We start from the raw sequence: 24,410 nt of genomic DNA, 5'->3' as shown, positions 1-24,410 counted from the left end.
TGGTAAACATTTACTAGAGGTTGTTTAAGGGACTTGAGCTACTGACTAATGTCCCACATTTGTGGAAAGTGGACTTTATCACCCCTTCATGCGTCAGCAGCCTTACACAACAGTGGCTGTAACATCCCAGTGTAAATGTGTATGTGTGTTCTTATCTGACTGAAATTATTGGCTACACCACGTTCAGCAGAGGGGTTTTAATTACATTGGAAAAACAGATTTGTCCACACTGACATGAGTGATACTTCATTTAGGTAGGTGTAATATAAATGATATACATAATAACATGTCCCTTTAATAATGTAACCCAAGGCCTGTGTTCTGGCAAGCTAAAATGTCACACTGTTGGAGGTCAGTGTTGTGTCAGTGGGTAATAATGTCTGCTAATAACAAGTAATGAGAAATTTCAGTTAAAAGAGGGCTGTGAGAAAAGTCCTGGTTGGGATCTATAAATATTTTAGAGCTCTTTTTTAGTCAACACCTCTGATATCTTAAATCTTGGAGGTTATATTAAAAGAAAAGATGGAATAAATAGATAAATATTCTGCAAATGAAGTCCATAAAGTTCACGTGAGATCCACCAGTGGAACTGTAATTGGAGGAAACTTTTGTTAATCATAGAAATTTCACAACTTAAATCTTTTTAGCAAAATTTGTAAAACCCGAGAACGTCTTCAGCAGCTGCTGCCTCCCAAAATAGGCTGATCTATACAGATATTACACACAATGTATCTTTCATCGGCTTTTGCCATATCCCCAATATCATTGTTTTTATTGGTATACATCAGGTACAATCAGTCCACACCTTGACTGTGAGCCTATACCATCCATCTGAGGCTTAAAGTTAGTTTGGTTATACACTGCTCTGCAACAGGTCCATATCTATTAAGCAGTCATGGTCATGTACTGCTATCTGCTGGCTAAGTTGTGTAACAAACAAAAACTTTGTGCCTGTTGATGCCAATGCAACTGCATTAAATGGTACTAATGGCCTGGGAGGTAACTTAGTGCACAGAGCAACATTCCAGACTGATGTAGTTGTTGATTCAATCCTTTGCAGCATCCTGCAAAGGCAAACTCCCCAAGCTGCAGCCATTTAAATCAAAGGACAGAGAGGTGGGCTAAAGTGGATGTATCCAAGTCAAGAGAGCTTTCATTCCAATTCATAAAAACTGATGTGTGAGTCTACTGTTAACTTTTTGATGGAAAAACTCAGGACACTTCTCATTTTGAACAAAACAGTTGAATGTGTGGCTCATAACTCACTAACAGTGTATTATGTACTGTACGTATGTTTTTTTTCATATAAAGGCTATGAGGCAGCCAGACTGACCTATGTTTGGTGGTTCTGGGAAGATGGCAAATAGGTAGATGAGAGAAAAAAAAATCATAATCACTGGAACAGGTGAATATTTGGAATTGCGAGGATTTAGTTAGTGAAAGTAAATCTTAGGTTGGCATGGAGCATTGTGACCACTAGATTCGCAACATCAGTCTGGTGAGTAATGTTCATAAGGCTGAGGTTGATATATTCCCAGCAGATGGGCCGATGGGTGGCAGGAGAGCTGAATGGGAGAAATGCTACAAACACAAAACCCAGCGTAGCAATCATACATTTCAACCCAATAAGCAAGGTAAGTGTAAGAGAAAACAAACTAAACTTATTTTCCCTCAAAGCTTCCAGGCAAAATCTACAAACACTATTCACATGTGATGCTGTTTATGTTTTGATCATGACAGCAGAACGTTTTTAGTTAAATCACATGGAAGCTGTGAGAGGCCATGCTTGAAATACTTATTTTTTTCATGTCATTATTTTGAGATCACAAGTTAATCCTATCATTAACAAGACATAATGATTTTTGCTTTGTGGTGATAATGGCTTGATTGTATCATTATATAGAGACAACAAGGATTATTTTGCTATGATAACGTAAAAATCTATCTGGTCATCTGGAGATAGCGAGGCTTGTTTTTTGAGGTAAAGGGTAAATATGTTGTGTTGGTTCAGCCGAGTAAAGTTTGTTTTCCTGTCATCGCAAATAGTGTGATTGCCACTGTTGGTTAGACTCTTATCAATGCCCCCAGACGACACAGTCTGATCGCAAGAGCAGACATTTACTTAACTCATTACTTAACGTTCAAGCTCATCATAATCACATTGCAACCTAGAGAAATCCAAAGCTTGCTTTCTCATGATAACATATTCCTTTATGCTGTGGTCTCAAGATAACAAAAGGCTGCTTTCTTGAGAACACATAATAAATTAACCTTTTACCATCCAAAGGCAAACTTTGTTATCTTGAGACATTAGAATTATCAACTTGAGATGGCAAGGCTGTTCTCATTACATAGCCAGTGTCAAAGAGAATTTTTCTCGTGGAATTCCTGGGGCTCCAAGATGCCTAACATGTGGATAAACTACAGTTTTTACAGTTTTTTACAGTCTTACACAATAACAGAGTTCAACATTCAGGTACTGAAACACCCACAACTCAACATCCTATTTTGCTGAATGATTGGTCTTTGCACACAAGTAACTAATGTTTCATCTTCAAGCTTGTAACAGACCAATTAGTTGAATATGTTCTTATATATTTTTATATGTATGGTCACTGTGGCAACCCAGGAACTGGAGGAGAAGCTTGTTGAAGAAGGGAGAAGAACTCCTCCAAACATGTGATTAATGTTTTCAAAGGTTACGTTATAACTCTAACCATAATGTCTCCAAAACTTAACCATTTAGTTTGGGTGGCTAAACCTAACTATTACAAACTACTATTTTGTATCAATGAAAAAGCAGCATCAGTCATACTGGATGGATACTTCTGGGTAAAAGTCCTGTTATACCTCTCTACAACTGTTTAAACATCAAACCGAATGTAGACTTCTTTTTTTCTTTCATTTTTTGAAAATAATTTCTCTCCGTGCAAGATGGAGGTGCAAGATCACTACACGGTATGCTGAAAATGATACTAAAAGGGTACACATTGCTTTGAAAGTGACATGAATAGGTCCTGAACATGGTTAGCTGTGTGATTGATGGGGAGTGGCAATGTGTAACAATGGTTATGGTGGCGCAATATTTGTCCTGGATGGTGTTGTAAAGCCACCAGTCCTGCCAGACACTGTATTTGGAGAAGATATAGAACACCTCAGCTTGGAAATTTTATCAAAAAGGTACCACAGTGTGCTAAAAGAAAACAGTATAAAGATAAGGGGTTGGATGAGTCTCATAATGATATTTCACTCAGTAAGTTATTCATCTTGGTAGTTTGGTCATCAATGATAATTGTTGAGATTAAAATGAGGCAAGTGAATACAAAACAATACAATGTCAGCCGCTGCTGAAAAACTGACTCCAAAAAATGCTTTGAATACTCATTGGATAGCGTTCTGATTTATGTTGCTGACATAGTCTTAACTTTATAAACTTCAGCATGACAGAATTATGTGTCAAGGTTTGGAAAACATTCAGATATATCCACTGGAGACACATGTCCTCAACCAGATCATCACAAACATAAGGATTTATACTTTTCTAATATGTTAACGGAGCCCGTTCCCTGTCATTCAGTCAGGTCTAACAGAATCTAGCTGTATGCTTCTGTATGTCACAATGAACATATAAGTCTGAAATTTCACCTTAAGCAACTGAATAAACAAGTTACTTTGAATCATGATAATAAAAAGGAAACAAATATACATTTGAGTACAGATCTCCAGAGTTATTGAGTCTACTCACAATGTCCTCCTTAATGTTGATTCCATGCCATTTAAACGTTTACTTTCTCCAGTGATTCATTACGTTCTTGGTTGGCGCTCCCCCAGTGAATGCATGGTAAAAAGGATTCCACCAGATGTCAGCATTCTCCTTTAAAAAAAAAGATAAAATGTCCATCCATTTTCTATACCCGCTGAATCCATCGGTCAGGTCGCGGGGGGGGAGGGGGGGGGGCGGGGGGGCTGGAGCCTATCCCAGTCAATGGGCGAGAGGCAGGGTACACCCTGGACAGGGTCATTTATTAATCACAGCTCAGTCATTTGAAACATTGAGTCAACAGAGGTCAATCTACTAAAAACTATCTTATACAAGTGTCCACCAGGCAAGTGTGACAGGTGAGGTAAAAGTATCGTTTTATTTGAATATGCAACGATTTAGGTAAATGACGGAAAATGTCAAAGGCTTTAAATCCTCATGTGAAGTTTGTCTGTCTTTCCACTTCTGAAATTCAACTATGTAGAAGCTTACAGGTCACATGAGTGGCTGTGAGTAGGCTATTTTTGAGACCAGCGCTGTCTTTTTCACGTCTGTCATTTGTACCATTTCAGATATGTTACCGCAGTTTACCTGAGGATGTTAACCAGTAGGAACACCACGGGTGAAAAACACCTACACCTTTTTGTTCAGGAGCAGAGATGACACATCACAGAGACCTAAGGACCTAAGGATCTTTTACTAAATGTAAGCATCCAACACTCTCCATGAAAATAGCTATTACAGGATGGTTTTCTGTAACATTTCAATTAAACCTTTATGGGGTTGCGAGAAGATGAGAATTAGCGTTTTTGTCAATATTCTTGAGTAAGTACATATGTCTAAATACAGATTTATTAAGGACGGTGTACCTGTTATAGAACATGGATGGGAGTCTCCTTCTACTTAGCCTAAATAAAGCGTTTAGTCTAATTTAAAACACTTTGATTACATTGATCAGTGCTCGATCATTCAGGGGCCTGGAATGTGTTCAAAGTTCAGATGAAATTTCTAGATTACATCAAAAGTTCCTCCCCTTCTCCCTCCAAATGTGAAACTTGGACCCATGTGATAAGTCCTGCTCAGCAAAGCTGTCCAGGTAACTCAGTAAACCTATATGTTAATATTGGTTTATGAATTCTTGAAACATGAAAGCGGTGATCGTTCAGCTGGAGCAAAAATATAGAGAGATGAATTTAGAAACTCTTTACGCTGGCTGTTTTTCTAACTCTGATTTATGATTATCTTGCTGACAGCAGAGTTTAAACCCAGTGGCTGTTGTGTCATGATATAATACATCCCAGTATTACATAATGCCGTCTGACATCTAAAACTTAATGTATATGGCCTTTTTGTTCAGCGGTGACAGTCTTTCAAAGGTGAAGACGTTGCGATATTCACCACTCCCATCAGAGAAGGCACAGAAACATTCTTAAACAATTCAAGATTATTGTTATGCAATAATGATTTATGGTGAAGCCAAAAGTCGTTTACGATACTTTCGTCCTGGTCACTCTGACCTCGGTGGCATCGCACCAAAAATGTGACACAGATAAACAAAGCCCCAACCATGTTTTAAAATACATAAACATTCATTAACTAAACTAAACTTTTGAAGCCTCAAGTTCGCTAAGTGACCATCACCATCTTGGTTTTTTTAGAGCCAAAATTCATGAAAGGTGGAGAAAATTCGATTGAAAAAACATACATCTTTGTGGCCAAACATCCAATTAATCAATCAACCAGCTATTTTTAAAAGGATGTCCAGGACGCTGATCGGAATGAGTGCATTTAGCTGATGGCACTCAAGGTGCTTTTGGACCACAAGAACTTTTTCAGAGGTCTCAGAACTATTCAACCCCTTTTTTTTTTTTTTTTTTTGCATCCATATCACACCAAATGTGGTCAATTGTAGTTCAAAGAACTGTTTTTGTATGGTAATTTAGTTCCTACCTAAGAGTTGGAACTTTCCAAATTCATTATAGATTACTATCTATGGCATAACTGTACAATGACTGGTTTAGACAACTTTGTGTACGGACACTGACTATTGCACAGATTCCTTGAATGGTTTGGTCTGAATGCCCTTCATATAGGCCAACGCCTTTTGGACCGGGTACTGGTGCTGGTGTTAGAGCCAGTTTAGAGCTGGCGCAGATTTAGAACCTTTGAAGAGCTGACATTCCAAAACCAGAGAGCCACCACATGGACTCATCCTTTTGTCCCTTTAATAGTCTCCTCAGTGCATTAAGTGTGAGTTTGTGGCTAAAACTGTGACTCCACATCCATGTTGAAGTTCAGTTTTTTATTGTTCTCTCTCAAATTTCAGGGAAAACATGCTTAAGGCTCTGAATTTTTTAAACAAGCTATTTTTTTTTTTGGTTAGTATGGGCGGTCACTATAATTCCTAAGTGGTTCTTTGCTCTGAACAGAAAAGCGAAGGTGCTAATTTAGCACCAGTTTTTCAGGCCTGAAGCCAGTACTTTGGTGGTCAAAATAAGAACTGGTTCTAATGTAGGCACCGGGTCTGAACCAGCACAGGAACCACTTAGGTGGAAAGGGCCTGTTATTGATATTTGGGAATTGACTTTTAGCTTATTATTCCACACAACAGTGTTTGTTCTATTCTGTTTTTATCTGACTGATGGTTTTATCACATATTATTATAAAATAGGTCAGTCTGTTGCATCAATTAACTTGAATTTGGAAAATTGGTACATTTTACAGATGGCCCCTCTGACCTTTACTTAAGTTCTGCACCTTCACCAAAGGATCTGAATTCTGAATTTTTCCTCCAAATTCTCCAAAAATTCCAAGTGTCTTTTTTATTTTTGCTTTCAATAATTATGTCTACTGTTTGATTTTCTTGCTGGGAGATCAGTGATCACAAAATTCTGTTTTCGAGCTTTCCTTTAACAAATACATGCTCATAAATAAAATTAAAAAAACACGAGTCTGTTTTGAGCAAAAACGAGCCAAAATAAATCAAATGACTTTGCTAAAATAAGTGGAAATTTAAAAATTGTGAAACTGCGTTCAAAGGACTAAACCTTAAATTCATTATTTTCACCAAAAATGATGTGAATATTGGGGAATAAGGATCTTGATTTGATCAGGTGAATATGTTGACAGAGTAAAGCACTGTATCCAGCAAGTAGGCCTACCCCTAGTGTTCTTGGTTATTGAGTTATTACATAACACATGCACACACTGCTCAAGACACGCAGTCTTGCATTTATGACCTCCAAGACATAACATTGAATTACATTTATTTTGTGGTGATTTACTTTAACCTTATTCATCACCACTACTTACCAAACACTAATCGTGTTCTTATAGCTGGTCCACCTCACAAAATTCAAATGTTATATTTCATATTGTCCCCACAAGGAGACACATCCCCATAATGTGGCTGTGCAAACATATCTAGATCCCCATAATAGTACCTCAAACCCACATACACACACACACACACACACACACACACACATACACAGAGACCTTGTAAACTTTACTAAGGGTCAAATAACAGTAGTTTAAAGCAGGTCACACTTTGGATTCTGTAGGATAGAAGATCTAAATACATCTCCGGTATATAGGCCAGGCACAAACAGAGCATTCCATGCATGTTAAAGGCTACATTCAGTCATCTATGGAGCACCAGGGGCAGGTGTGACAGCTTATCCCACTTGTAAAAGTAGGCCATGGGAACCTTGCAAAACAGCAAGTGGCAGATCTGTTTGTTTTCACATGCAGTATGAGTGAGGACAAGTATTGATACAGGTGTATTTCATTGTTGAATAAATAGTTAATGTCGATCACAGCAAAATGAGAAAAAAAACAGATATTTCAACTACAGTTACAGTTGGAACAAATATAATCTGCACAGATGTTGATAAGATCATTCTTTAGACAATCTGTAGCACTTCTATTCTTTAGAGACACGTGCAGAGTTTCTCAGTACATCATTTCAGGCTCAGGAATTCATTCATAATTTTATTACAGAGTCAATTTAATACAGAGTCAATTTTCTCCGACCACTACCGGTTTGATACCCTCGAACCAATAGGAATTCGCGTTGGGAATTCTAAGGCCGAGCCTACGTTTTCTATTGGTTAGTGAAGCCAGAGAAGGCGGGGTTAAGCAAATACCTTACCATAACAAGCTGAACGCGTGCATTAACACGAGTGAAAGAAGAGTTTGCATGAAGAGTGGAGTCTGCACGGTGAGAAAGTGTTGAAAAGGAGGCGAATGGCCAGACAAACAAGAGTTTAAACCGACTATAGTTACACAACTGGGGTGTCAGGTAAGAACTATGTCACTACGAACAGTTGTCATCACAACTACTTGTTAAAACTTTTTAATGTTGTGAAAACGTTCAAATTTTGCAGGTTAAGTGTTGTTAAGCCCATACTTTATCAGTGTTTTCAGAGCTCACTGTAATGACGTTTTGGCTTATTGAATACCAATTACTTTAGGCATCTAAAAATGCCTTTGCAGCATTGTCAGGTCGTGGTACTTTGCGGGTAGGCTAATGGGAGAACAGACGTACGTGAGAATGGGAGTTGGCCCTTTCTCTAACCTCAGTCATATGAGTGAAGGTGTGCATCTCTGATGACATTTCGGGTGCACGCTAAAACAAACAAACAACAACAACAACAAAAAAGCCAGCCTTCACATGCAACAGCTAGTCTTAGAATTCTTGGAAGCGCCACAACAAGGCTTCAACTTGGTTTATGCTTAAAGAACTGAGACTGCTGAATGAATAACAAATGCATATTAACTTTTTTATACTTAGTTTAGAAGGGGCCTCCTATGTCGTGTTAATAACCTTAGTTTAGCTATAAGATTTACAGTAATAATGCTGTTATTCAGGACTATTAGACCTTTGGCCCTATATTTAATTGATTCACCACACGACACGCCAATATGCAGATACCTGAGATTAAACTGAGCATCAAACGTTTTGTGTTTCTCTTTTTTCAATATTGATGAGGACCTAACTGTGCAAGTATTGACAGTTGTCACGTGTTGAGAGCTGGCATCAAATATCTGGTCAGATTTGTTATCTTGTTAACTTGTTTTGATCCGTTAGCAGGTCCAATGTCGCAGTATTGGGAGTACTTTTCAAGCAAAGCTCTTGTGTAAGTGCGTGTGTTAAGATGAAAGTGTTTGTAATTCTCGAAGTAATGGGTAGTTTGAATGAGTTTCATAAAAGCAGAGGCTCCGCGTTGGCACAATAACTCGAATTTTGTTGATGAAAAATGAAAAAAACATTCACATGTATTCATCAAGACACAGCTCAGGACTGGTATGGTAGCATTGAAAGAAGTACTGAGCTTGTTTTAAGGAGCCAATTCTTCTCAACTGTTCTCTGACTATAAAAGAATTATAGTCCTTGAGATGAAGGGGAATTCTGGGTATCAAGTGTGTCTGTCTTGTTTTAGTTTGTAATTGAAACCGCTTACTTATGTTAAAGTGTTGATTTGTATCTGTTTGGAACTAGGCCGGCCATTATTTCTGGTTGACAATGGACCTCAAGACTGAGACCAAGAAGATGACCTCTTACCTCCCGGACAGCCACTCTAGTGAGACCCAGAAACTGACCCCACCCAGAGGACCAGGTACATTGATGTTACAGTGATGTCTTATCAGATAAAATCTTGGGTTTTTATCACGTCTTTTGTCCCGGCCACCGCAAGAAACTTTATGTTAAGTGGTTGCTACACAGCAAGGCTCGTGTGACCTTACAAAACACACAAAACTGATAAATTGAGCTTTTTTCTGTATTTCAGCTTTGAATCTGCTCAAAACCCACACTTGAAGTATTAGAAAAAATGTAGTTCCCTACATGCACGAATTCATCACGTTTCCAAAAAAATGTCTGATTTTCTTTTCTTTTATAACGATGAAGCCAAAAGTTGTTTGTGACTTCCTAAATGGTTTTGTTACTTTGACCTTGGTGGCAATTTATTACCAACATTGCGAAAGATGTGGTTGAAAACAGTAACTAGTCATAAGATTTTAGTTACAAACTAAACCGATGTTTCAAAAGTTCCAGAGCGGTTTTTATCTATCTTGTTGCACTTAAACAAACTGGCTGCATTTTTTTTTTAGAGTAAAGTACATCCAAAATGCACATGCAGTGCACCGTTTTGGAAATGTAAATCTTTAGTGGTCAAGTAGTTTCATCGATATGACTTTTAACGCTTTTTATCGTGAAATTTCAAATAATTTCTCAGATTTTCGACCTTGTGTAAGAGGGACTGAGATGAAGCCGGAAAACTCCATAAAACATCAAATGTCGGAAGAACATTAAAAGCTTTTGGGGCATCGTGGATGCTGTGTCCTCTATGCTTGGGTAGAGAAGGATCGTATTGCTCGTGAATGCTTCAAATTAGTTTAAAAGCCACCATCTGTCACATAATGAGATGCATTAGAGCCATGGGTATCTTACTCATCAGAAACAGTTACTCAGAGGAGCCACCTCATCTCGCGGTGACGTACTGTACGTTGCTTTTGCTGCTCGGGGTACGTAAAAAAAAAATCTGAAATCTAATCTCAAGCAAAATGTGGAAATGTTTCACTTACAGAACAACAGCAGGTGATCTTCTCAGTACCAAACACACAGTGTTTTTAAAAGAAGAGGTTATGCAACAGTGTTAAACATGCCCCAACAAACCCCAGCGTCTGCAAAGATATGTGAATGGCAGAAAACCTGAATTAATCATAACACTGTTGAGATGCAGTGACTTTTCTAAAGGTTTTGACACGCTCCCTTTCTTCCATTTGCATTTTTTTACGCAAGGTCTCAATGATTTGCAAGTCATTGCATTGTTTTTACCCACATTACGTCCGGGTCACAACCGTTTTATTAGACACGATGAAATTAAGACAAACAAAGACCTCCTTGTCATTTTGATACTGCTCGTCTTCCTGGCACCAATAATAATTCTAAGACAAAATGTCATCATAGGCCCTTGGAGTGAAAGTTTAGGATTAGTCGAGTCCTGCTCGTTTCAGGTAAACGTGTAAGTTATAAAAAGGTTTTTACAAAATCAATTGCTCATAAATTGTTCCCACGTTTATCTGTTTCGATAACAAAGAAAAGAAACTTGACATATTTGTTATTGCAATGCCTTTTTTCTTTTTTTTTAATGTTGTGCCATTGAAAAATGAAACCTTAATAAAAAAAAGCCAGACTACCATAATCACTGATATTGAATTCATTAACAGATAGGTTTTCAAATCTGCCGTGGCAGTTATGTTATGAAAATTAATTTGTGTGTCTCATATATAATTAGTTTAAGGTGGAAATGCTTGTGGAAGTCAAGCATCATGAGGATTAGTAACTGACTTTTGTGACTATTCCTGCAAAAATTGAATGAATACATGGAAAAGTCATCATTATCTAATGAGCTCATTGGTGAACTATTATTCGCTTCCCTATCTGTCGGGTTTCCTTGGACTCCTGATCATTAGGCATGCAAGATTGCTTCGTCATTCTCTTTGTTAACCTCCGGCCTCTTAATTCCACACAGTCAGCACTGTTAAAGCCACTCCAGGGTTGGGAGAACCTAAAGGGAGAAAAGTCTTTCTGCAGGGGACAGTGGATGGACATATGCTTTGTTACCTCTTCTGTATAATGTGCCTTTGACCGAAAGCAGAGTTGAGGAGAAGCAAGAAAAGATTTTACAGGCATCAAAACATGAATAAATGAATGTGGTAACTGTCTTCATGCAACAGTCAGCCATGACATTGAGATGAGCTATTATTGTAAGCAGTTCATTCTTGTGCTGCCAGAATCATTGTGTGGACACGGGACCGGTGTTAGTGTCAGACAGCAGCCCTTTACCCCATTTCCTAAACTGCATGCAAACAAATCCTCCACTCGACTCCTCCCATCATGGCCATGTGCCTCTCACCGGAGATGCAAATACAGCAGGTGAGGACAGACATGAGGAGAGAGGAGGCGATGCGATCCATTTTTTTCAAATAGAGATATCATTGCTTATCGAGAGCGTCATTTTAAACCAACATCAGGTAAATGTAGCGTGTGCCACACCTGGATCAACCAACCATTGTTTTTGTTGCACTCTGCTCTTTTATTGATTTCTGTCAGATGAACACGAACTGTGTTTGTGAAAAAGCAGAAATGTACCCAAAAACAAGCTTCTGCGAAGGTTAAATGCGGTGTACCTGGCTTAGATAACTATCTCTAACCATCTCTCTGTATTTCCTTTCCTTTCTCCAGGCTGCAGCTGGCTGGTGGTGCTTGCAGCTGTGTCAGCCTCTCTGAGTGGCCTGATGTTGGGCTATGAAATGGGCTTGACCTCTGGGGTGCTGCTGCAACTGCGGGGCGTTCTCTCCCTCTCCTGCAGGGAACAGGAACTGCTGGTCAGCTCCCACCTGCTGGGAGCTCTCCTCGTCTGCTTGGCCGGAGGCCCCATTCTTGATCGCTATGGCCGGCGCTGCTCTTTGCTCGTGAGCGCTGGCCTGGTGATTGGAGGAACCATGGTGCTCATTGCTGTGACCTCACTTGTTGCACTCACACTGGGCCGTGTAGTTGTCGGCATGGGAACAGCTCTGTCGGGGACAGCAGCGTGTCTGTACATAGCGGAAATCTCACCGAGGGAGAGGAGAGGTCTGCTAGTGACTCTGTACGAGCTGATGTTGGTTGTGGGGGTAATGCTGGGATTCGGCTGTAGTTACGCCTTTGCCACCTTGCCTAACGGCTGGGCGTATACATTTGGACTTGTAATTCCGCCAGCACTGCTCCAGATAGGTGCTCTCGTCTTTCTCCCACCGAGTCCACGCTTCCTTGTTACTCAGGGCAAAGTGGAGCAGGCGAGGGTAGTGCTGGTCAGAATGAGGGGGGGTGTTAAGGAGCAGGTCGCAGTGGAGCTCAGGGACATCCAGGCTGGACTAAAAGAAGAATCAGAGCATAATTTCTGGGAGCTTTTCAGTGCCAAGGCTAACCTGCGTTCACGGCTGCTAACAGGTGTGGCCTTAGTCTTCCTCCAGCAGGCTACCGGACAGCCCAACATCCTCTCCTACGCCTCCCCTCTCCTGCGCAGTGTGGGCTTCAACAGCGATAGTGCAGCTACCTTGGCCTCTACAGGTTTCGGAGTAGTCAAAGTAGTCGGCACCATCCCTGCTGTATTGCTGGTCGACCGCGTGGGACCCAAGTCCTTTTTGTGTGTGGGGGCTGTTGCAATGGGAATGTCGCTGGCTGCACTCGGAACACTGACAATGAAGAGCCACACTCACCTCACAAGCCTTTGTAAAAGTCAGACTGTACTAAACCACACAGATGTGCCGTGGGACTTAAACCGGACCTCTATAGACTTGGACAGCACTGGCACTTTTTCCACTCTCCCCCCCAGCCAGTGGGACACTGAGGAGGCACAAAGAACTGAAACAGATGCTGACGGGACTGGGAGATCAGGAGGGGGAGGGACTCCTTTAGAAGTGTCTTCCTCGCTGAAGTGGGCGTCATTGATCAGCCTGCTGGTGTTTGTGGCAGCCTTCTCCATTAGCCTTGGGCCAAGTAAGTGCTCATCCATTACTTTTGTCATCATCCACTTGCTTTACACAAGCAAATACTCAAATTGAGAGAATGACTACCCTGTACTGACCCTTCTGTCCTCCTTTAGGCTATTTATCTTTAAGTCAGATGTTTTTGCATTTGACTAAATGTCTTAGCATTTTCACAAACTTTTATTCCAACTATTTAATATGAAGGAACTGCGAGGGTTTTGCTGCAGTTTTTCGGTAATTTCTTTCCAATACATCAGAATTTATGTATTTGGTTCTAATGGCTGCCAATTACATCACGTTGCATAATTAGTACAAAGTACAGGAGTTGCTATCATTCAATAAAATGGCTTAAGTAAATAAATAATAGATAGGAATGCTCCGGCTCCCTCAATGATGCAACGTGAAGCCTGACTCTAAGGATTCCCCTTTTGACCCTGTATGTGTCTTTATTTGCTTCCTTCCCCAGTGGTATATGTGGTTCTCAGTGAGATCTTCCCCATGGGAGTGAGAGGCAAAGCTGTGTCCGTAGTGTCAGCTGTAAACTGGGCCACGAACCTGCTCATCTCCATGACATTCCTCACCATCACAGGTTTGTATGTTGCAGGCTTTTTAAATTTTGCCCAAAAAGGAGGATAAATTAAGAAAGAAAAGAAAAAAAGATGAAGGTACCAAGATCTTTGACATGAACCAGCTCTATTCACTAAATCTGATCATTTGTTGTTAACATTTCGGATGCATGGTGTTTTTCTCTTGTTGTTCGAGTTCACAACTTACTGAGAAAATTACAGCACCAAAAAAATAACGAAACAAATCATTTCTAAAACAGTTGGACCGTGTTCAAACTTGTAATGTAATGCACAATTTTTCTTATGACCCGATTTGGTTTGTTTGAATCATTCTTATCTCACATTAGTAGATCTTACCTTCATCCCAACTGTAGTAGAACATGTGGATTTAGCTACATTACACATTATCTAGTAATCATTTTTGACTGAAATTATGTGCAGACAAAGAGCTTGTTTCCTTTTTTTTTTTTCTCTAGAAAAGATTGGCGCTCATAATGTGATGTTCCTGTACTCTGCCATGAGCTTTGTTCTGCTGGTGTTCGTCATCCTCTGCGTCCCCGAGACCAAAGGCCGCACACTGGAGGAGATATCCAAAGAGCTGGCTAAGAAGTAAGTGGCACCTCGCTCCTGTCCTTGCTGACAACAGCTTATCTAGTATGCGTGCAACTCATTTCTTTGTCTTTCTCGTTTCATTGCTTTTTCCAGGAAGAACTTTAAGGTGAAACTTTTCAGGCACGCACAGCCTCAAGACAGCCTCATCAGCAAGAGCCCATCCACAGAAAATCCAGAAAAAGCCTGAGTTGTTTTTTTTTTTTTTTTTTAAACAGACCGCAACGCTGCTCCTGGCAGCCTACAGATATGGGATTGCATAATACATATTTTATCCCTTTGCTATTCAAATAGATCCTCAAAGAAGAAAGGAACCTTTGACCACCAGATGGTGGAGTCGACAAAGCCCCTTAAAGACTGAATAACTTGAGTTTTTTTTTTTTTTTTTTTACTTTTAAACACATAATTATAGTGTTACATAAACCTTAAAATCTGACACTAATGACCTGAAATGAGAATGTATTTAACACTGTAGTCGTCTACTGGCTGGCAAACTAATTCCCAAATGTTGTTTTCCCTCCCATAAGTTGGGGAATAACACAAACCTAGATCAAACCAGCCATATTCTTATAAAAGTGAAGCTCTTCGTCTCCTCGTTTACATATTATGGGATCATGCATTTTGAGCCATTGCGTGTTGCTGGCTGCTGAATGTTAAATAAACAACAACAAAGTACTCTTTTTAGGATCAAGTGCGAGTGTCGGTTGGATAATTTAACATCTAAAAACATTACAGCACGATGAAGCGTGAAGTCGTGCACGTTGATGCGAAAAATTGTACCCAACAAGTGAATGAGTGGAACCTTTGAAAGAGAAAATCATTTTGTAGATAATTATTATTATTATTTTTTTTTTAATTTGCACTTTGATAACTATGCATACGCTTATTTTCATGTTGCAAGGTGTAGAAATGTAATTGCACAGTCATTCGAAATGAAAACTCTCTCAGACGTTCCATGAACAACTGGAAGCGGCTGCGGTCCACCTGCGACCAGGACAGCCTTGCGCTGCTGCACGTTGATTGGAAAAGAAAGAACTGCGCGACTTTGGGCTTTTTAAATTGTTTTATTTTTCTACAAAATACAAAAATTCAAGAGTCACAAATCTGAGGTTGACAAAAAGTGCTCCATCCCACAGACGACATATCAAAGTTTTTGTCAACACCTTTCATACCGGACGCATACATTATATACATACGTACAGGGTCTGCCGCACATGCACAGATGCAAAGCTTAATAGAGTAGGCGGCAGATATGCGCCCGATAAAACACTGCTTTCCGTTGAAGACGTTTTTTTTTTTTCCATTTTCACACTATGCTCCAATGCCGAATATTTTACGCTGCTCTAAAATCTCACATGAATGTATTCAAGCAAATTTCAACAAGTGTTACTGCTGCCATACAACTGTGTACGACTCCAAAGGATGCATGTACTTATGAATGCTGTACAGTCTCGCTTTTAAGTTTCTGGAACTCGGTTTACTGCAAAAATAGCCAAGGCTGGACGGTATATCAATAACTTGTTGTTATGTTTTTGTTTTTGTTTAAATTCTAAACAATAAAAAGTTTGTTTTCAATGTGTAACTAAACAGTGATTGTATTAAATGGAAGTGAATGAGGTTTTAAAAAATAAAATATTCCATGAACTCTTGGAAGTATTTCACATTTAAAATCAATTAGGACATTAATTGTATTTTATGCATTTTTTTTTTCTTTTCTTTTGTTTTTTTTTCAAGCCAACGAGAACAAATATAACCAAGTGGATAAAAATATTTGGAAAGGATAAAAATTTAAAAACAGCATTCTGAACCAATGCCACAGACGGTGAAAAGACAGCTCACCGAAAACGGAAATAAAATAAACAAGTCGGAGGTGGATGCACGCTCTGAATGAAGGGTTCCGTGAGTCTGCATCAGAACTGGGTTTATATTTCTGGACACGTGTAACAGTCTGACGGCTTCGGTAGCTTGCTGTCTGCTTGAACTGCAACATGGAGTGGATGTGTTTGAACAGTGTTCACCTTTAAAAACAGATCATGGACGGAGATTCTTTCAGAGAAAAGATAAAAGAACAACTTGTATACAAAGTAAGGGAAGGGGCTTCTCTGTCTTTATATATATATATATATATATATATATATAAAAACGTTTTTGGCGTGTCCATGCATAAACACCCAAAGCAAATTATGAGAAAGAGCAGATCATTTTCCCAAACTCCAGGTAGGGCCATTAAAACGTAGTAGATCCAAGTCCGGTCTGTTAGTCAGTTAGTTTAGACTTTTGTGGCCGTTTCCACATAGTGATAAAAACAGCAAATCAGTCCAAAGATGAGATGCTGCCCCATCGGTCTCAAGTTCACTTTAAATGATATCCTATGTCCTCTTGTGCTTTCTTTTCCTTCACTTGCAGAGGGGCTTCCGACACTCAAACAGAAGTGGGTAGGCCTGCTCCACTGCTGTCGCCACATTCTGCACATTTGGTCCTAAATAAACATGTGAAAGGGGCGAGTGAGAGACTGTGTGAGAATGAGAATATGATAATAAAGAAAAAAAATAATGCTGTGCTTAAACAATGAAACCACATCTGGGTGATCATTAGCATCACAAAAGCAAAAACATCAGAACTTCCATAGTTTGGATGAAGCTTAGTCCTATGCTTAACTTTTTTTCCCCACACATACAAACGGGGCACAAACTTCACTCTAGAAAATATTATTTAAGGAATTCCGGCTGTTTACAAACTGCTCTCCTGGAAACAGACTATAAAAGAGAATTATGGCCTTGATCTCTTTAAGCTGGTGTGCCCTCTAGCTGTATATAAAAGTAGGGCAAGCGTGTTTGTGTGAGAGCGACATACCTGTAACTGTGACGCTGCCTGTAGAAAACACTTGTATGGTGGCCTTTAGATTTTTGATCCTATACGTAGCAGCAGGATGGAGCTCGGGTTCATAACTGAAATACAAACAAAAAGATGGTTGAACACACCAGCTTTCCAGTACAGTTTGCAGTAAACATACAATAAAATTACACTCGTGACAAACGTTACACATTCTAGTTCTTCATACAGAACAGTTTCAGAGGCTGAACCACTGACCACACCAACATCTTCAGCCTGCCTTCTCAACGGCATTGGCAAATGCATTCAACCACTAGAGGTCATCCTATGCATAGTAAAAACAAAGTGTGACAGTGTCAGGGGGCCTATCAACTTCGCAAATGACAAATAATCTTGACATTTTTCACTATTTGGTCACAATGCGCATGTTAAACCTGGTGAACCAAAGTAAACGTGGAAGATAATCGACCTTCCAAGCAAGAGCACAGAGAGAAACCACAGCCAGTGCAACAGATGACATCTAAATGTTGCCCAGCGGTTTTCCGAGGAGAAAAGGTGGGGTCAAAAACATTCATTGTGATCGACACCACTGCATTACCTGGCAATGGGCCGGTTGTTCTTCGTGAAGTCTACAAGGTGGATTGCAAATGGCATGGAGCACACTGCCAGCACATTGACGACTCTGAAAGCTGAGAACCTCACCTGAAAAGACGACATACACATCAATGCATCCACAAGGACATTTTGACAAGCGAGAGCAGGTACCACATATCACACGAAAGCTTAATTTGTGCCTATACCAACAACCGTTGTCATGAATTTAGTTAGTTTTGCTTTTTAGTCTACTTTTTAAAAAACATTTTGGGTTATAATGTGTGAATTCTCTGTGATATATGAACAAGTTTATGGACTATGAGGAAAATACTTTTGTTAGAAACTTGAACTCAAACTGGATAAAACAATATTTGTGCGACATGTGTTCAGATTAGACTATTACACAGCCAACTCTTACATTACAAAGCAATTACACACTGACCTCTCTAAGCAAGATGATTTGCCCACATAGACAGCTTTACTGTTAGTTCAGGTCGGGTTTAAGTTTGCATTTCCATCCTAGACTTTAAAATCAACTTGGCAACTCGACACCATAAGTTGCTGCATCTCGCCGTTTATGACTGCACTTCAGCTCTAAAAGAACAAAATGGTACCTGAACGAAAGGTGTTGGAAAGCAGCTACTGTATGTGGTTATTCTCACCTTGAAACCCAGTTTTTGCAGACAACGTGCTAACCTGCGAGCACCAATCTTTGCGTCATCCTCACTGAAAAAGAGAAGAAGAGGAATGAGTGACTGCAAATCACACTGTTATACTTTAGGAACACAGACAGCAAGCTTGAAACCATTTAAAACTCCTGCCATCAGTCTGAACACTGTTTTAATATTGGTGCTGGATTTGCCTTTACTGTTAATGTCCTTTTTCTTTCTAAAAAAAAAAGTGTAATTACTCACTTGTGATTGACTGCAGGTCATCCATTTCTTTCTGACAATAACTACTACGTAGTTACAATGAAACTCTCACAGCTCTACATGAATGTGGCAGTACAGCCTGCGTCAAAAGCAGGTAACCGTAGCAACAGCGATGCACACAAAGCCTCTACATACAAGTTAGTGTATTATGTTAACAAGCTAACATCAAATTAGATACAGACACCTATTTGGAGACTATGACGACTGTGATGGATGCGAAAAACTCGACGTTACAAATAAATGATATGAGAAAAATAAATAAATAAATCAGACACAACACTGACTATATCAATTTATCTTTTGAACACCACAAGATGGCGACCGTAACATCCAAAAGGTACAAGCGTCCTCTGAGCTGTGGACATCTCGCTGGGCATTATCCCAAAGATATCCGTGATAGGTGAGACACCGCATTACTAGAGGTTGATAGGTACCATGTCAACAATAAAGGAGCTGAACAAACATGTCGGTAGCCACAAAAAATTAATGGCCCGCTTCAAATAGTAAACTATTATTTTGAGAAGCTTTTTTTTCCTATAAAATCTAGTCAGATACTGATTAGTGCATCGATGTAGAATCATTCTGTGCAATGTCTGTCTACCTTGTTGCTCCAGTGCAGATTATTTTCCCTGAGGACCAGATTGAGGCTGTTATCTTGGGTTTACGTAGTTTCATCAGCACCTTCTGAAAACAAGGAAAATGACAAACTTTCAAACCTCCAAAACACTCCGTTTAGCTTCCTCTTTCAATTTAACACCCAGGTTTCAACAAGAATGGTTCTCTTACAGCCCCAAACCTCGGTTTCCTTACCCCTACTTCAGGCTTGTAGACGACGTTGATTCCCTCTAAGGCAATGGTGCGCAGGTTAAGGTGACATCTGGTCCTGAATGTCGCCACCACGTTGGTGACAATGATGTCGAGGGCCTCATCATTGCTGGAATCCATGAGGAAGTGTGCGGTGCAGCAAAGGGACCACAGGGGCGTTCTTCTTACACATTCATCACCAGCATCACCATCATCATCATCATCACTTCATGGTCAGGGAGGCAAGACTAGCTGGAGAATTTTGATAAAAAAGAAAAAAAACCCGGTTTTAATCAGCATTTTTAAAAGTTAAACAATCTAACTGTAATGGAAAAGTTTTCAGACCAATTAGAGACAAATGCAAAGATATGCAATATCCTATTTCTTTTTACAGTTTTAAGGCGGTTCCTACGGTTACTGTAGATATACCATATGTCACATCAAGCCTCTGCTCTAACCTGAATAAGCTTAACGTGTTACAGGAGGACTTGTGACCCAAGTTTCATCTGGTAACAAACTGACTCTAGCCTTGCAAAGCGAATTGAAATGAGAGTGATACCTCGAAGGCAAAATCCAAGGTCCACCATTTCATACACGGGTGTACGCATACTTTATAAATCAACGAGATAAAACGTTACTGCATAACAGTTTATCCAGTTTTGAGTCGCAACTGATCAACTCGTTTGGGGAAATGATGCTAGCTAATTTCGCCAGGCTAATAAAACCAGCTTTCAAGTACGACTAAAACGCACACTAGTTCAGCACAAATGCATGTACTAACTTGCTTTTGTAGCTGGAAATAAACAAAGAATAATAGTTGGCGACATCTCACTATTGCCCCGCTAGCTAATTGTTGTTAGGAAAGCTAGCCGTTAGCTAGCAACAAAGAGGAATACACAGGTAGTAATGAATGAAAAGTTGTTAGCATTGGTAGCTAGCAGCCTAGCTTTCTAATGATAAACTGAGGACGAACTCCACCATTTTCAAGAAGCTTCGAGTACAAACGGAGACATATGGGCATATGCAATGTTTGCTTTAAGTCTTGAGGTACCTTTTTAGCTACCCTGGTGCAGTTATTAATAAGTCAGTCAATTGGAAATAATTGTTGCCAAACCTCTTCCTTTGCAGCTCCCCAGCAACATATGCCACTTTCCGCTTTGTCCTTTCAAAATAATCCCAGTTGACCTTGCGATGACTTCAAAGGAACACTAACTTCCGGCTTACAATTTTCAAAATACAACAAAAAAACATTAAAGAAAGTCGTTTCCAGTAACATAACACAAACAGCTTTTGTGACTTACTACACGACATGTATCTTTTAAAGAAAATAAGATAAAATGGAAAAACAGTTGCTGCGTCAAACCTGGTAAAAAAAAATTATTAAAAAAACAGCTGAAATGAATGGGACACGAAAAATAAGCAATGTGGAGGCTTGCATAATTTTGACACAGGTAAGGGACGGAAAAGTCCAGTCCTGTACGAGCAAACAAGATCATTGTTAATCTTGATCTGGACAAAGTTTGATATTACAAAGTAAAGATTTTCAATCATAAATTTGGAACTGACAAAAAAAGAAATCCCTATCTTGACTCATTTCTCTATGTCTGCCAATATTAGAATTAACAGGCATTTGTTAACATAATTTCCAGACAACAATGTGTAAACTTTTACATTATTTATGAAGTGATGACTTTTAAACTTTGAGGAATAGTGAATATTCCAAGGAAACTCATCACATCTGCTTATAAAAATGCTCCACGGGGAAGTTTGGATAGACTACAAAAAAACAGAAGGAGTAACGTTTTAAGTGTTATCAGTGTTTGTGTTATCAAATAGATCATTTGCAGCTGCTTTTGGGGCCCACAAATAAATTCAGTCAATGAATGCCGTCCTAGTAATATGTGGTATAATACTCGTGACCTTTAGGGACACTTATAATGCCTTTATGACAGTTTTTGGGTTTTTCTGTGCTTGTCATGCTTTTGCACAGCACTACATGAACATTTAACTGAAAAGAATGACACCTTTACAAAATAAGGTGGCTTAAAGCAAGCACAGGTTTGTGTGTGTGTGTGTGTGTGTGTGTGTGTGCGTGATTTATGTTCTAGTTTGTATGTGACGATGTCCATGACTTATTGCTTGCTTATGAACATTTGTGCATTGTGTGCTGCAACTCACTCTTCATCTCAGACCACTACAAACACTTCTCCCGCCTGGCCTTCTCCCAAACAAAACAGCAAAATAACTTCTTTATGATTCATCCTTGTTGTTATTGTTCTCCCTCCCTGGTTACCAAACTGTCTCTCTCCTCCTCTCATTAAATCCTCCTGGGCTTCTCTTGGTGAAATATAGCCTTGTAATCCACATCCATCCCGCTCAAGAGCCTTGTTCAGTTGTCCCAAGTTGTTTACGATAAAGGTTTAGATTTAGAGCAAGTTAGGAAAGTCAGACCACTCGCATTAATGGTGTGCATGTGTTTGTGTGTGTTGTGAGATGACTGACTCAAGCCTCAGGAGTATGTTTACAGTTTGTTTGGCTGCATATCACTGGGGCAGACTATTCCCAGGGGAACAATGCTCCTATTCTCATTACGTCATAAGATACAACATATAAACCCACAGATGCAAGCACTTATGACTTACGAGATGCAAATATGTCCCTGAGTAAATTGATAGTCCATTACTTTGTGAGAGTGTGTTAACGAGACAGAGAAAGTGAAAAAATGAATAATATATTTATACCCATGGGAAAATCGGTGTTTGTGTCTGTATGTGCAGCAGCTCCAATGTCAGAAACACAACAGCACTGGAAAAAGTGCAAAAAAATTAAAAACCAGTTGGACACAATCTTAGAGAACACAACAAACTATAGCAAACAGACAAAAAAAGGGCTTAAAAAAGCCACCAAGACTTGAAAACCCATAAAATAAACCAAAAAAATAAAAAGACAAAACCTTTCACAAAAACAAAACAGAAATCATAAAAAAAACTAACTTAGTTGTATACAACTAAATTCTTTCTTTTTTTAAGTGGCCATACAAAGTGTACGGTTTACCTCTCATGTTGCTACTTATCAAACATGACTCATATAATGACTCATGAGGAAATGTTGAATATTTTCTCTAAATTGGAACATTATTGAGGTGTTGAGGTTTCCTATCCATGAATTCTCATGGATAGAAAATGTCACATAAAAGTCATCTAGTTTATTCCAAGCTCCCAGATGAACTTCTTTATGGCCTCTATTGAAGGGTTCTTCCTGCCTTTAAATGTCATCGATGTTTACCAAGAACATGCAACATTTCTAGAGAAAAGGAAAAAAACAGAGATTTGCTGTTAGGGATAGCTCACTTTTGCCTGTAAACTGGGTGTGTTTGTTAGGACCCCAGTGTTCTGTTTATGTTGGGCCTACATCACAGACCCATTTCAAAAGGACTTAGAGAGCAAAAGTTAAAGCTTTTGAGAGTCTTTGTGGCAGTGTTGCAAAGCTGAGATCAGTATTTGATGGCTGCGAGTCAAATGTTTATCAGTTCTTTTTTTTTTCTTAACAGAAACTAAAAGGATGACGATCATCCCACCTGATGTTGATCAGATAGGCTGCAACTGGCTGGAAATGACAGAAAATACTACAAGAGAGAGGTCTAAATGATAAAAGTGAGGGGAAGTGGTTTGTACATATCTGTAATTTATCGTGTGCATAGGCAAATCCCGACTTCAACACACACAGTGTATCTGTATGCTATAAATTACGTGTAAGTGTTTTCTGTATGAAATGGTGATGAATGGTGTGTGAGTTTGCTGTATGCAGGGAATCCAGTGCTCTGGTAAAGCTGCTCCAGGGTCTCCCAGTGTAAACAGAGACGTGGGAACGACCAAGCCTGTTTATATGAGCTTCATTCTTACTGGGACCAGTCCACCAGGCATCTGGGGCAACACTGGTCTCATGTGCACACACTAATTTGTAGACACCATCTTACAGGCATATGTATAAATACAGATAAAGATATACAATTGTGATATTTGTAACAGTCTGTTTGTCCATTTTTGGCTTATACTGAGCAAATATATCAGTCTTTGATCTACATGTTATTTGAATTTTAGAAGTCGAAATATCACAGTCTGTTATCTTCTTTTTTTCTGTTAAACTGAGTTCATATAGGGATGACATTATTCCAAACACACAAGATGTGGCGGTAGAGCTGGCCTAGCTGTCTGTTTTCCCAACTCAATGTATAGGAGACTCGTGGTGGAATCGGACAATCAAGGTAAAAGAAAAAAACTGTCAATCAGAGAAAAAACAAGTTTGTACAATGAAAAATTCCATTCCAGCTCCAGAGGTGTGACTGAGCTCAGACAAACAGATAATCACTCCAACACTCATCATGCGAATTTATTGCCCTAACACCTGCAAAATTGTTAGAGTTCCCTACGAAGTCTTGTTTAGACTAGTATCGGAAATGATGACACGGTCATGAGCTTTATCTGATGCAACTATCCTCTGCGGAAAAAGCACCTGCTATTTAGACAGAGGGGGGAAAATGCTTTAGCTGGGTCAGAAATCCAATTCTCTTGTACAGTAGATTAACATAAGAGCGAAATCCCACCACTGTTTATTTATTTACCAACAATCACAACCAAGCTGTACAGTGATCATGTTCCTACACTTTTTTTAAAATCTAAATCAAGCAAAACACAAACTGTTTTTCAAAGCTATTCTGCAATTGCAGAATTGATAACTGAACCGTCCAAAGACCTGTGAAACAGGTTGTGTCGAGGC

General features: G+C 39.4%; 2 protein-coding genes across 3 annotated transcripts; one reads left to right on the top strand and one right to left on the bottom strand.

Moving 5' to 3' along the window:
- The first annotated feature begins 7,954 nt into the window (after positions 1-7,954).
- Positions 7,955-16,121, top strand: slc2a12 (solute carrier family 2 member 12). The gene is made up of 6 exons (XM_075459242.1): positions 7,955-8,063; positions 9,264-9,381; positions 12,012-13,307; positions 13,764-13,886; positions 14,340-14,472; positions 14,569-16,121. Exons 2-6 carry the CDS (start codon positions 9,288-9,290, stop codon positions 14,660-14,662), a joined length of 1,740 nt encoding a protein of 579 aa, XP_075315357.1. The 5' UTR covers positions 7,955-8,063; positions 9,264-9,287; the 3' UTR covers positions 14,663-16,121.
- On the bottom strand, positions 15,525-20,801 carry tbpl1 (TBP-like 1). Of its 2 annotated transcripts, none has more exons than XM_075459244.1 (7): positions 20,749-20,801; positions 19,641-19,886; positions 19,432-19,514; positions 18,561-18,624; positions 17,903-18,006; positions 17,326-17,420; positions 15,525-16,951 (listed from the first exon to the last, which is right to left on the bottom strand). In XM_075459244.1, the coding sequence occupies exons 2-7, from the start codon at positions 19,773-19,775 to the stop codon at positions 16,869-16,871; spliced, it is 564 nt and encodes a 187-aa protein (XP_075315359.1). In that variant the 5' UTR covers positions 19,776-19,886; positions 20,749-20,801; the 3' UTR covers positions 15,525-16,868. The 2 variants fall into 2 exon arrangements, with proteins under 2 accessions (XP_075315359.1, XP_075315358.1); XM_075459243.1 differs by having other exon boundaries at positions 20,686-20,776.
- Positions 20,802-24,410: the final 3,609 nt, after the last annotated feature.

Source organism: Odontesthes bonariensis, chromosome 24 (assembly GCF_027942865.1).
Source record: "Odontesthes bonariensis isolate fOdoBon6 chromosome 24, fOdoBon6.hap1, whole genome shotgun sequence".
Classification (NCBI taxonomy): Eukaryota; Metazoa; Chordata; class Actinopteri; order Atheriniformes; family Atherinopsidae; genus Odontesthes; species Odontesthes bonariensis.
Note: the sequence above shows the minus strand (reverse complement) of the source record. Positions and strands in the feature narration are given on the sequence as shown.